General features: G+C 47.3%; 1 protein-coding gene across 1 annotated transcript in view; it reads right to left on the bottom strand.

Annotated features, from left to right (window-relative positions):
• zzef1 (zinc finger, ZZ-type with EF hand domain 1) overlaps nt 1-14,207 on the bottom strand; it is a gene marked incomplete at both ends in the record, with an annotated part of 57,761 nt that overhangs the window by 25,866 nt on the left and 17,688 nt on the right. Inside the window, 14 exons of the mRNA XM_080549458.1 lie at nt 1,604-1,736; nt 5,652-5,813; nt 6,237-6,356; nt 7,085-7,249; nt 7,918-8,518; nt 8,714-8,804; nt 9,130-9,209; nt 9,738-9,984; nt 10,501-10,643; nt 12,379-12,580; nt 13,063-13,144; nt 13,436-13,605; nt 13,937-14,059; nt 14,160-14,207. The exon at nt 14,160-14,207 is cut by the window's right edge and continues 74 nt beyond it. Coding sequence (XP_080405584.1) covers nt 1,604-1,736; nt 5,652-5,813; nt 6,237-6,356; nt 7,085-7,249; nt 7,918-8,518; nt 8,714-8,804; nt 9,130-9,209; nt 9,738-9,984; nt 10,501-10,643; nt 12,379-12,580; nt 13,063-13,144; nt 13,436-13,605; nt 13,937-14,059; nt 14,160-14,207 — 2,367 coding nt within the window. The remainder of the gene's footprint in view (nt 1-1,603; nt 1,737-5,651; nt 5,814-6,236; nt 6,357-7,084; nt 7,250-7,917; nt 8,519-8,713; nt 8,805-9,129; nt 9,210-9,737; nt 9,985-10,500; nt 10,644-12,378; nt 12,581-13,062; nt 13,145-13,435; nt 13,606-13,936; nt 14,060-14,159) is intronic.

The raw sequence follows: 14,207 nt of genomic DNA, 5'->3' as shown, positions 1-14,207 counted from the left end.
CACATAATAGTAAGCAAATACTGACTTCCACTTTTAGTCCTAGGCAAAGGTCCAACACAATCAATTATTACACGTTCAAATGGCTCCCCTATAGCAGGAATGGGATGCAATGGTGCGGGTGGAATGGATTGATTAGGCTTACCCGCCATCTGACAAGTATGGCAACAGCGGCAGTGCTTGGCAACATCCGCCTTCAGTCCGGGCCAAAAGAAATGTTTCAATATCAGCTGATAAGTTTTAGTTATACCTAAATGTCCTGACCACTGGCTCTCATGTGCTACAGATAACACCTGTTGTCTATAACCCACAGGCACAACCACTTGTTTTACAGTATTCCACTCACAACCATTTGCATTAGGAGGAGACCATTTACGCATTAATATCCCATCGTTAAGGAAATAAACTACGTTGCCCCCTATTTCAGATTCCTCACTAGCTGCATGTAAAAAACATTTGTTTAATGACTGATCAGCTACTTGAGCGACACGCAATCGCTCGCCGGTTACAGGCAGAGATAGGCTGTCAGCGGATGGTATGGTAGGACTCGGGGAGGATGGTAACTCTACCACTTTCTCCCTGGGAGAAGCTGAAACAATCGGGTTCTCATCCCTTTCAGAAAAGGCTTGCATAATCACACTATCACAGAGAGAAACATCGCTATCCTCCTCTCTGCCTCGACTCGATTGTGCACGAGTTATAGCGCACACCGGAAACAACCGCTGTTTCGCATAGGCAGCCTACACATTAGGAGTCATCATCATGCCGGTGTCAAATCATATCATAATAAAATAAATACATAGCCTATATATTCGTCTTTTTTAAAATAGAAGGAATCAGAATGTGAACTTTAGCGAATTGTATTCAAATTGTGCTTAGAGGGAATTATTTTCACCGGACATTTATGTCCGACGAGTTTTCAATTTGTCGGACTTCAACAACTTTTACCGGACAAAGTCCGGGAATTACCGGTTAACGGAAACCCTGGTACACACACACAGTACACACACACACACACACACACACACACACACACACACACACACACACACACACACACACACAGGTATTGCAAGACTACAAAAGGTGTTCTTAGGTGGTTTTGTTTGCCTAACAACTGGGTGGGCACATGCTCCTGTACGACAGGGAGGAATGGGAGATATGTTCAGAACTCAAACGTTGGTGCGGGTGGTGTGTTGATGTCAGAGAGACATGGGAGGTTTGCGTTCTGACACAGGGTTCCTACAAGTTTCAACAAGTCGGATTTAAGACCTTTTAAGACCTTTTTAAGACCTCTTTGGATATAATTTTAGACCTATTCGCGACACCATATGATAGCTTTTTGTCATCCTCGAGGTGATGAAATTAGGGATTTCACTGCCATACAGACAAAAAAGGTAGAGAATTGGCATTTTTTTGGTTCCAGCTTGATTAACTTCCACGTAAATAGATGTGGTCGGACTGATTTCCATTTTTAAGACCTGGCACTTGACTGACCGAATAACTGAGCTTTTTAGGTTTTGTAAATTGGATTGCTGGATTTTAGGCTTTACGGCTTTTTAAGACCAGCGCGGGAACCCTGCTGACACCCTCGGCGTGCTCTCACCTTCCTCCGGTCCTCCATGGAGCCCTCCTCGTCGATCTTGTCGTACCACTTCTCGAACATCCCGTCCACACACTCGTCCATCCAGTCGCGGTTCTTCTTGTAGTCTGCAATCTCGTCCTCCTCTGTCCACTGGCTGGGGAGGAGAATCGGAGGTTATTATTATTGTGTTCCTAAATGTCAAAGTGTCTAATTAGACTAATGTCAATACACTCGCTCCCCCGCTGGTGGAATGAGCTTCCCACGGCTGTCAGAACTGCAGAGTCACTAGAGACTGAAGACCTCCATCTCTTCAGGCTACACCTTAACTGTTCCTCCTGAGACATCTACTACCCCCCAGCACTGTGTCTCCTGAGACATCTACTACCCCCCAGCACTGTGCCTCCTGAGACATCTACTACCCCCCAGCACTGTGTCTCCTGAGACATCTACTACCCCCCAGCACTGTGTCTCCTGAGACATCTACTACCCCCCAGCACTGTGTCTCCTGAGACATCTACTACCCCCCAGCACTGCGTATCCTGAGACATCTACTACCCCCCAGCACTGTGCCTCCTGAGACATCTACTACCCCCCAGCACTGTGTCTCCTGAGACATCTACTACCCCCCAGCACTGTGCCTCCTGAGACATCTACTACCCCCCAGCACTGTGTCTCCTGAGACATCTACTACCCCCCAGCACTGTGTCTCCTGAGACATCTACTACCCCCCAGCACTGCGTCTCCTGAGACATCTACTACCCCCCAGCACTGTGCCTCCTGAGACATCTACTACCCCCCAGCACTGTGTCTCCTGAGACATCTACTACCCCCCAGCACTGTGTCTCCTGAGACATCTACTACCCCCCAGCACTGTGTCTCCTGAGACATCTACTACCCGCCAGCACTGTGTCTCCTGAGACATCTACTACCCCCAGCACTGTTTCTCCTGAGACATCTACTACCCCCCTGTACTGTGTCTCCTGAGACATCTACTACCCCCCAGCACTGCGTCTCCTGAGACATCTACTACCCCCCAGCACTGCGTCTCCTGAGACATCTACTACCCCCCAGCACTGTGCCTCCTGAGACATCTACTACCCCCCAGCACTGTGTCTCCTGAGACATCTACTACCCCCCAGCACTGTGTCTCCTGAGACATCTACTACCCCCCAGCACTGTGTCTCCGGAGACATCTACTACCCCCCAGCACTGTGTCTCCTGAGACATCTACTACCCCCCAGCACTGTGTCTCCTGAGACATCTACTACCCGCCAGCACTGTGTCTCCTGAGACATCTACTACCCCCAGCACTGTTTCTCCTGAGACATCTACTACCCCCCTGTACTGTGTCTCCTGAGACATCTACCACCCCCCAGCACTGTCTCCTGAGACATCTACTACCCCCCTGTACTGTTTCTCCTGAGACATCTACTACCCCCCTGTACTGTTTCTCCTGAGACATCTACTACCCCCCAGCACTGTCTCCTGAGACATCTACTACCCCCCAGCACTGTCTCCTGAGACATCTACTATCCCCCAGCACTGTGTCTCCTGAGACACCTGCTTCCCCCTATACTTCTACCCCTATAAAGATTCTGTCTTCTTCTATCACGACGACTGCCAATGGCCCCTGGCCTGAGCTAGATGACTCTTCCTGCTACGACTGGTGGATTGATGATTCACTTGCTTAGTCAAATGTATCGATTGTAAGTCGCTTTGGAGTAAGGCGTCTGCTAAATGCCAAAAATGTTCCTGTTGCATAAAGATCACCTATGAGTGATTTAAGTAATACTGACTTAGATAGCCTGTCACGCAATGCATTCTAGGTAAAATAAGACACTTGACAGAAAAAATACATGGCGGCCGAAACAGCTACACCTAGCGGCAGAAGATATGAGAGATAAACTAAATGTTCTTCTGCTGAAAACGTACCGTATGTATATTGATACATATAATGTGGAGGAAAGTATACTGCTTAGCAGTTTTAACCAGTTAAGTAGTTTACCGCGCTGGAGTTACAGTGTAGCTAGCTACTAGCCCTGACTCGTTCCCATAGCAACACAGCTCTTAAATCAAGCTTAGCCAGGGGGGAAGGAGGCTAACTTTCTAACCTCTAAATAAGTCAGTCTTGTTTTTTATGCAACAGGCAGTCTTAATTAGACTGGTCTAACCTGAGAATATAAGTCTAAGGCTTAGACCAGTCTTAATCTATCTTTATGAGAATATAAGACTAGTCTAAGGCTTAGACCGGTCTTAATCTATGTTTATGAGAATATAAGACTAGTCTAAGGCTTAGACCAGTCTTAATCCTAAATTTCGTTGTTTGGTACCTGTACTGTAGCAATGACAAATAAAGTCTATCTATCTATCTAGTCTTGTTTTTTATGCAACAGGCAGTCTTAATTAGTGATGCTCCGATCTGATCGGCGCCGATCGGTATCGGCCGATATGGCCTTGATCGGTTTTGATCGGAGTTCTCAAAACGGCCGATCAAACACAACCGATCAGTTTACAAAATGGCGTCGCCAGTCTGGAAATATTACACAGTGTCGGAAAGAGACAACAAATATGCCGTTTGTAATGTCTGCTCAAAAGAAATACCTCGCGGAGGAACGCACGCAAGGTCTTTCAATACCACGAATATCATACAGCATTTGCTGCGTTCGTCGATTCGCTCAGAGAGCGCCGAAGCGCACACTGGGCTCGACGTCATAAAGGGACCGAGTGCTTTGATTGGACGAGAGGCGTTCCACGAGTGCTGGTCAGAGTTCCAGCGCGACTTCACGAGCGTAGTGTAGGTAGTGTGCAGCGACGTCATGTGACCCCGCGAGCAGGAAGTCACTTGGCCCATAGCAACAACTATTAGCGTGTGAGTTTTAGGTCTTCCTCTGTGCACCTTGCACAAGTGTAGATAGCGAGCGACTTTTCAGCAGCAGGACATATTTTAGATGATAAGAGGAACAGGCTGAGTGCCAAAAACGCTGAGATGCTTGTATTTCTCAAGGCTAATCTGTCAGTGATGCTGCTTAATCCGAAGTAAGGTTTGAGTCTGAAATCTCCTTAGGTGCAATGTTTTGTTTTTTTGTTTTATTGATTATTGCTGACTTGCTGTCTTATCTCCTCCTAAATATGACTTGAAACTGACTGACTTGAAACAGTATTTTATATTTGGCTATAGCCTGTTTATGTTGCAGTTTAGTTTGGGTATGTTTATTGTTCCTCAGGAAAGCTACAGTATAAGCTCCAAGTTCTCTAAGAGCCCCTAGTTCCTCTCATTCGAGTGGAATGTTGCACATTTGATGTGACAGTGTACATTTGTTTTTCCTGAAGTAAGCTACAGGTGGTTGTGAATTCAATAAAACAGATGGTCGTCAATTCATGATACTTTCTCATCTCCTAATTTCATTCAAATACTTAATATACAATGTCAATGGTGTTAAGAATAATTAAAAACATAAATAATGCTACACAATAAATAGAATTCTTCAATTGCCATTTTCGACGCTGTGATCGGTGATCGGTGATCGGTGATATCGGATCGGCAGATCACTGATTCCAGTGATCGGTGATCGGTGATCGGCACCAAAAACCCTGATCGGAGCATCGTTAGTCTTAATTAGACTGGTCTAACCTGAGAATATAAGTCTAAGGCTTAGACCAGTCTTAATCTATCTTTATGAGAATATAAGACTAGTCTAAGGCTTAGACCGGTCTTAATCTATGTTTATGAGAATATAAAACTAGTCTAAGGCTTAGACCAGTCTTAATCCTAAATTTCGTTGTTTGGTACCTGTACTGTAGCAATGACAAATAAAGTCTATCTATCTATGTTTATGAGAATATAAGACTACCGGTAGTCTAAGGCTTAGACCAGTCTTAATCTATGTTTATGCAACTGGCCCTAGGAAAACAGATTCGATCTCAGTGAGACTAGCCTGGATACATACAGGTTAAAAGGGTTCACTGTTAAACTACAGTGCACTGTTCCTGTAAAACACTCCCACAGTGAATTGACAAAAAAACAGTTCATTCACTCTCCACTAGATGGTGCCGTTTCTCCCCTCAGTACCTGATGGCGATGTCGTGGACGCTGATGTTCTCCTGGGACATGGTGAGCAGCAGGTCAGGCAGTTTGATCTTCTGGAACAGGGCCAGGTCCTGCACCTCCCAGCTCATGTCCAGTAGATGCAGCAGGCACGTCTGCACACACGACAGGGCGGGCAACAGGACCCTGGGGAGACACGAGGAGTAAGAGAGAAAAGAGGTTGATGGTTATGTGCCTTAACACTAGAACAGCCACGTCTCTTACACACAAAGACCACTAGTTGGCCGTCTTGTAAACTCGCCTGCCTCCTACACAGAAAAACTGCTAAATAGCTTCACACTAGCTTATCCTGATGTGATTTAGAAAATGTAAGGATACTGGGTGGTAGAACGCACATATCTAGGAAAAGTCATGAAAGGAGGGTCCTGAAATTTAATCGAGATATACACTTTCTTTTTTTTACTCACAGATTCAAATGAGCCCACCCATGGCTGTTCTAGTGTTAAACTATGTGAAGTGTTCAGTACCTGTAGATGACTGATAAAGTGTACGCGCAAACAAGTTGTTACTGAAGACGTGTTTCTATAGAATAAGAGAAGAGCTTCTTACTTCTGGTTGAGGCTGGTGAAGCTCTGCACCGCCTCCACCAGCAGCAGCACCAGCCGGTGGTAGGAGCGCCGCACCTCGTCCCTCAGCTCCTGACCGCTGCCAGACAACTGGAAGAAATAACTGACAGACACACAACACCAAGGACAGCCGTCAGGTACAGGTTACACCTTAACTGCTCCTCCTGAGACTTCTACTGCCCCCCCAGCACTGTGTCTCCTGAGACACACGCTTTTTCCCCCTTTACTGTGTCCCCTAAAACGTCTATTGCCCCCCCCTTGTACTGTTTCTCTGTTTCTCCAGTGTCTATATAATAACATTTTTTAAAAAGGTCTAGGTTTAGAAGATGGTGATAGAAGTATCAGTGAGACTGCCAATGGCCCCGGGCCTGAGCTGGATTACTCTTCCTGCTACGACTGGATGGACTCGAGTGGATTGATGATTCACTTGCTTAGTCAAATGTATTGATTGTAAGTCGCTTTGGAATAAGCTGTCTGCTAAATGCCAAAAATGTCAAATGTAAATGTAAATGTAAATGTAAATGTAAACAACCTGGATGAGTGTCTGTGTGGGAGCGTGTTTTAACTGTGTTTGACAATCTGTCACATCCACAGTTTCTTTAACCTGACTGTATTTCTCTGTGTCCTTCTCCCTGTGAGGCGTCCTTGGGCATTATGAAAGGCGCCACACAATTTTCTTTAAATTATATTATGAAGTGAGATTAGACGATCGTTATATCATTACAACACACAACATCTTCGTCATATCATACAAATCAGTACCCTTTGATGACACAAAGAAACCCGATTTTTATGACAAAGATGAAGATCAGGTTTGTGTGTTCGTCATACCTGGTGAAATCTTTCTGGCACGCCAGCAGCTCCTGTAGGAACAGAATGCAGGGGGCCTGGAAGAGGTGCGGTTTCCCCAGGGACAGTAAACACTGTTGCACCGTCTCTAGGACCTTGCACACGCTCAGAGCCTGGGCTTTGTTCAGAGACAGGGTCTGCAGCACACTGCAGAGGCACACACACAAACACACACACACACACACACACACACACACACACACACACACACACACAAGAACAAGGTTAGATAAGACATTCTACAATAGAATGTTTGGATACTGGATTCTGATTGGCTAGCAACAGTGGTAAATATCCCAACAACCCACAGTTCAGACCGCATTTCCAGTATCAATGCGCCTCCCAATCAATCTGATTAAGAACACCTGGGCTGACCTACAATGCAATGGTTGATCTGGTTTATGGGACTATATTCTGTGGCGGAAGGATATATGTATTCTGAAACGATTAATGATTGTAAATACATGAATTTAATGTTACAACTGTGTATTTATTTTTTATATTATGTGGTGGCTGTTGGAGAAAAGCGATTGACCATTGGAGGGCGGGGGTTGTGGACTCATTTACCACTGTACAAGATTTTCCTACTCGGCTACGCCTCGTGCCACAACCCTGTACCAGTGGTAAATGAGTCCACAACCCCCTTCCTCTCATGGTCAATTGCTTCCTTGAACTTCACTGCTAAAAAAAAAACACACCAAAAACCCAAAAAAACATTCATTATCAGGATTGGCCAATCAAGTGAGAGGGGCTGAGGTAAACGGGAGGGGCCAGAGTGCTGAGTGTGAACGGAGGATGTGACGGCACGGCCTCACCTAGCTGTGGTGAGAGACTGGTCCTTCATGAAGTTGAGGACGTGCTTGAGCAGAGGGAAGCGCTCCTTGATGTTGGGCGCCGCGCGGGGCTCGTCCACCGAGCGGTAGGAGAGGAGGCGCAGGCAGCCCCGGCTGAAGGGGGCCTTGCGGGCGAAGGTGGAGGGGGAGGCGGGCTCCCCTGGCTGGGAGGACAGGCTCTCCGTGGAGCCCCGGGGGCCCTGGCTGCTGAGAGCAGGCCCTGGGGGGTCCGAGGCCGGCGAGGCCCCCTGGGGTGGGACCCTGGAGGAGTGGCCCTGCCGTGGGCCTGCAGCCCCGGCCTCACCGCCCACCTCCGCCCCCGCGGCCTGGGGCACAGAGGACAGGCTGGAGGGCTGGAAGTCCCCCTCGGAGATGGAGCCACACCGGGGGAGCAGAGCGCTGCTGCTGCCCTCTGCTGGCCTGGAGGGGTCGCTGCCCTCTGCTGGCCTGGAGGGGTCGCTGCCCTCTGCTGGCCTGGAGGGGTCGCTGCCCTCTGCTGGCCTGGAGGGGTCGCTGTCCGGGCGAGACGCTGCGCTGGGGGTGAACCTGAACAACAGGAGGCTTTTCCCGATGCAGAGCTCGGCTACAGGAGGGAAAGGGACAGTCAGGGTTCCTACATGTTTCAACAAGTCACATTTAAGACCTTTTTGGACCTTTTTCAAGACCTCCCCCTGGCCCCTGCTCCTCCAGAGTCTCCATGGTCACCTCCCCCTGGCCCCTCCTCCTGCTCACCCAGAGACTCCATGGTCACCTCCCCCTGGCCCCTCCTCCTGCTCACCCAGAGACTCCATGGTCACCTCCCCCTGCGCCTCTTCCTTCTCCTCAGACACGTTCATCTTGCCCACCAGGTAGCGCTGCTTCATCTCCAACTGGAAGAAAACACCAAACAAAATTCCGTCAACCGTGTCGATAGCGGTCGTAGGTTGGAGCAGAAGAGGAAGTAAGTAAATATTTGACGTTTTGAAAAGCACTCACTGTTATGTATGCCATTGATAGTGCCAACATTATGCCTTGTTATTCCCATGCCTTAGGGGGCGCTCTAGGCACCCGTTGAGTGTAACTTGAGTGTAAACTTGGTTTATGATGCTAGTAAAGCAGAGTGAAAACGGATACCAATGTCTCGACCTGCGTTCATGTGTGGCTCTCTTACTAACCAGTGTATCTATTATATTATATAGCGAACATAATACTCACCATCCATGTTTTGATGCCCTCTGCCAGGGAGTACACCTGCACCAAGTCTTCACTCAGACAACACTGCCCCCCCTGGCCCACTGCTCACACAGAAGAGGGGGAGAGGGAGAGGGGGAGAGGTGTTGGAGGGGGAGAGGTGTTGGAGGGGAGAACGTACACGCAAACTGGGTCATGAACAAGACAACCAACCATCCAAACTCAAAAAATATATGAGGGGAAATAAACTGTGGGCACCATCTACCAAACCAAACGCTAGTAATTTTTTACCTTTGGGTTAGACTCTTTAAAGGACTCTCTAAAGGACTCTTTAAAGGACTCTCTAAAGGACTCTCTAAAGGACTCTCTAAATGAGTCTCTAAAGGACTCTCTAAATGAGTCTCTAAAGGACTCTTTAAAGGACTCTTTAAATGACTCTTTAAATGACTCTTTAAATGACTCTTTAAATGACTCTTTAAATGACTCTTTAAATGACTCTCTAAAGGACTCTCTAAAGGACTCTTTAAAGGACTCTCTAAAGGACTCTAAAGGACTCTCTAAATGACTCTAAAGGACTCTCTAAAGGATCATGCTATGAGGCTAACGACATCTTGTCTGTACGCTGACGTTACCATAGGTCCTGAGGTCGTGGTGTAAGCCAGGCGTGTGGTAAACCATGGCGGCCCAGATAGCGTTCACAGCCTGGTCGACCTTCGACCCCCCGGCTATCTCGTTTCTGACTGGATGTTTCTTGCAGGCCGACATGAGGGTTCTCATCAGCTCCGTCCGGCTGTCCTGGGGAGGGTCCTGGGAGGGCTCCCATTGGGCGAAATCCCCCAGGAAGCTGACCAACTCACAGTCTGCCTGGGATCCCTTCACCTGAGTGACAGAGGAAGAGAGAGAGCATCAGAACACTGGACACAGAAGATGAGGAATATACTGAAACAGGGTTTGGCAATTCATGGATTAGCACTTCGATATGGGGCGGCTGTGGCGCAGGAGGTAGAGTCGCCGACTCGCCGTCTAATGATCGCAAGGTTGGCAGATCGGCGGTTCGAGCCCTTACGGCTGGCTGGCCACATGAAGTTGAAGTGTCCTTGGGCAAGACACTGAACCCCAAAATTGCTCCCAGTGAGCGGGCCGGCGCCTTGCATGGTAGCTTGCCGCCGTTGGTGTGTGAATGTGAGTGTGAATGGGTGAATGAGAGGCCGTTGTAAAGAACTTTGGAGCAGCTTTGGAGCAGCAAAAAAGGCGCTATATAAGTGCAGTCCATTTACCATTTACAATATATGAGAAGAAGGCAAGCAGGCATTTAGTGAAGCTTAGAGAGAGGGTAAAAACAGATAAAAGCATTGAAATCTTTCTGTCTCAGTCCATATAGTCTAGAGAGCGTACCTGTTCTGTGTTGGTGCTGGTCTGAGCCGGGTCCTTGTCTCCCGGGGAGCAGCGCAGGCCGTGTCTGAACACGGGCTTCCACAGCGGGGAGGACAGGACGTGGGCCATCTTCCCCGCAGGAAGCTCCTTCACACTCCGGATCTCTGGAATTCCACAACACATTATCAAAAAAATACTTTAAAAAAAAATCGCATCAAATCAAACTGTAATCACATCAAAAAAACGACTGTAATGGGAAAATGTATCGATACTAATGTGTCGATACTAATGTTCATTTGTGTGTTAAAGCTTTCACTTAGGACTAGCCGTTTGAACGAGGTAATGTCATAAATCATTAAGCTGTGTGATTGTGTGATCCACAAACTTTCACTTTAAAGTAAAGAATGTCTGTTAACCTTCATGAACTTCCCTTATTACTCAGTGGTCTGGTTTTGGTCTGAAATACTAAAGAGCTTTCAGCTCTGGTCAGAGTGAGCCTTAGGGTGTGTTCTCACTAGAACATTTGCTTCACTTGGAATTAGTGTTGTTCCGATACCGATACTAGTATCGGCATGGCCACCGATACGCACAAAAATGCTGGTATCGGTATCGGCGAGTACTAACAAAAAACAAATTCCGATTTTTTTTTTTTTTTTTTTTTTTTTTTTTTAAGTACTAAAGTTATTTTGTTTGTAAATGTTCACTTGCTGTTGCACTACTACTACGACTGTTTTATATCTTAAATGGATATTGCACTGATTGGCATCTGTGAGAGCCACATTTCAGGTTTTATAAGGGGTTGATTTTCTTGTCACCATACCAGGTAGACAATAAAAAAAAGTTCTATAGTATTCACTCTCTGTTGGTATTTTTTCCTGTTTTACAAAGGTTTTGAGCAGTGCCAGACTAAGTGTTAGCAATAATTTTACATCGAGGTGAGTATGCGGCTCAAAAAACATGTTTTTTTGTTTTGTTTTTTCAAACGCCGTGGTATCGGATCGGTACTCGGTATCGGCAAGTACTGCACGGTCAGGTATCGGTATCGGTATCGGGATCAAAAAATGGTATCGGAACAACACTACTTGGAATCAGAGTTTAGGATAAAATTCGCTTTGCTCTGGGTCGTTTGGAGCTGTGAGAACGCGCATTCGAAGTCGCTCCCGGAGCAAACAACCAACGCATGCTCCGCTTGAAAAGGGTGGTTTCGCTCCGGTTAGAAACGACGCATCGAGGCAGTCCATAGGAAAACAACAGCGCTTGCGTGTTGATCTGGATAAGAGAGGGACGAACGGGCAATTTTAAATTTTTCTGACCGATCAACTACCATGTCTGTTGCTTCGATTGCGTATGTTACTTTGTTTACATGAAGGTCTGTGAGAACGCAAATCAGAGAAATAATTTATGCAACAATGTTGCAAACTCATCCACTTGCTCCGGGTCCTGATTCAGACTTTCATGTGAGAACATGACCTTAGTGGCTCCCTCCCTGTTGTTGTAGGAATGTGTCCTTGTCATTGAGAGACTTCCATTACACGACCAAATGGAAGGAAGGCGCCTTCTACGACATGTATTGGGGTTCAGGCCCTAAGAACAGGGCTCCCACGGGTCCTTGAAAGTTTGTGAATTTGAGAAAAAGAAATCAAGGTCTTAAAAGTTTTTGAAAATAGACATGGGTCATTGAAAGTGCTTGAATTCCCCTCTCTCTCTCTCTAAAAAAAATATAAACTTAGCTCGTCAACTAGTTCTGTCTCAAACTATGCTGTGTTGAGTCCTTGAATTTGAGGGAATTGAGTCTTGAAAGTCCTTGAAAGGTGCTTGAATTTATTTGATGTTTCAGAAGGTGTGGGATTCCTGTACGTATACAGGGACACAGAGGTGTCCTCCTGTCTTGTCTCTCACCGTGGGGGGATTTGAGGGCCATGGTTCTGGAGGCCAGGCGGCCCATGAGGCGGGCCACCAGGAGCTGCAGGTCCGACATCCAGGACACGGTGATGTCAGGCAGCCCGTTGGCGGTGACGGTGAACTTATAACCCCACTCGTTGTTGCTGCTGTCAGAGTGGAACAGGAACTGCAGCTGGGGCCCGGCCTCGAAGGTCACCTTCTACGGAGGGAGAAACACACAGCAGGGAAACTGTCCTTACCGAAGACAAGAGACAGAGGAGAGAAGAGCCCTTCTCTGTTTATCTCCTGAGGGGGGGGGGGGCTGGTAAAAAGCAGGGCAAGACACTGAACCCCAAATTGCTCAGTTACGTTTGCCCGGAGCAAGTAAAAAAAAATGCTGGGTTTGTTTGCGCGAGCCCGACGATGCTGTTGGATCCTGGATGTGTTTACCTGTGTGCAGGAAGAACAACAGACTTAGATGATCGCGGAGTGAAGATATTATCAAAGCGTGCGCGATGCGACAGGTGATCGACAGGCGCGTACGCTTTGATAATATCTTCACTTCATGATCATCTAAGTCTGTTGTTCTTCCTGCACACAGGTAAACACATCCAGGATCCAGCAGCGTCGTCGGGCTCGCGCAAACAAACCTGGCGATTTTTTTTTCAAGCGTTACTGTCGAACCCTGAAAAGGTATCCTACCTTCGGCCACTTCTCTGTCCCGACCTTCATGTCGTAGCGGACCTTCCCGCCTCTGGCGTCTGTGAACTCTAGGTAGTCGTATCTGTCAGCGTGCAAAAAAGAGAGGAGTCCCTCTGAGTCACTCTGAGTCACTCTGCCATCTAAAAGAACCACCCGAGACTCAGAGAAAATTCTGAAAAATGACAATGAGGCATGCAATTGAGAAGAATTTTGGATTCGGGTTGGTGCTACTCACTTCCATCTGTAGGAGAGAGCATTGGGAGGTAACAAATATAGTGTGTAGTCTTCAGTATGAACAAGACAAGGGTATTATCTCATGAGTTTCTCCTCGGTTTTACATGAACACCGTGATGGGAAGGTTGACTTCTCTCACCTCTTCTCCGTTTCACAGCGCTCGTCAAACTCCACCTCGAAGGAGGTGGCCCCCGGGCAGGCGAAGATGGTGGTCTCGTGGCGGCTGTTCTCGTAGTTGTGAGGAGACTCCATGTTCCACGTCCTCAGGACCACAGGCTGCTGCGGCTGCTGGCAGCTCTCCAAGTCCACCTGGACCAGAACACATCACATACATCACACGACAGGTTTATAACATCACACACATCACACGACAGGTTTATAACATCACACACATCACACGACAGGTTTATAACATCACACACATCACACGACAGGTTTATAACATCACACACATCACACGACAGGTTTATAACATCACACAACAGGTATATAACATCGAACACATCACACCACAGGTTTATAACATCAAACACACCACACAACAGGTAAATATCTTGCTTTGCACATATTTGAAATAAACACTTCAATCAATCAATCAATCAACCAATCAACCAATCAACCAATCCAGAGGCAGGCTGACCTTAGAGAACATGTCTGCTGTGTCGCTGGACAGGTGTTTGAGCAGCTCCACCAGGGAGGAGAAGCTGGTGAGCAGCACACAGTGAGGGATGTCCAGAGAGCACAGCTCCAGCAGGAAGATCATCTGCCAGGGGGAGAGGTCAGGGTTAGCATTGGCAGTTAGCATCACTAGTACCTCGGTCCATATGAACAGTATAGCATGCTAGTTGTATCAGTGAGCGTACCAGCTGTCTGGTGGCCATGGCCAGGATGGAGGCGCTCAGCTTGTCGGT

The sequence above is a fragment of the Nansenia antarctica genome (genome assembly GCF_963989245.1).
Source record: "Nansenia antarctica genome assembly, chromosome: 20".
In the NCBI taxonomy this organism is placed as follows: Eukaryota; Metazoa; Chordata; class Actinopteri; order Argentiniformes; family Microstomatidae; genus Nansenia; species Nansenia antarctica.
This window is presented reverse-complemented; position numbering and strand designations above follow the sequence as displayed.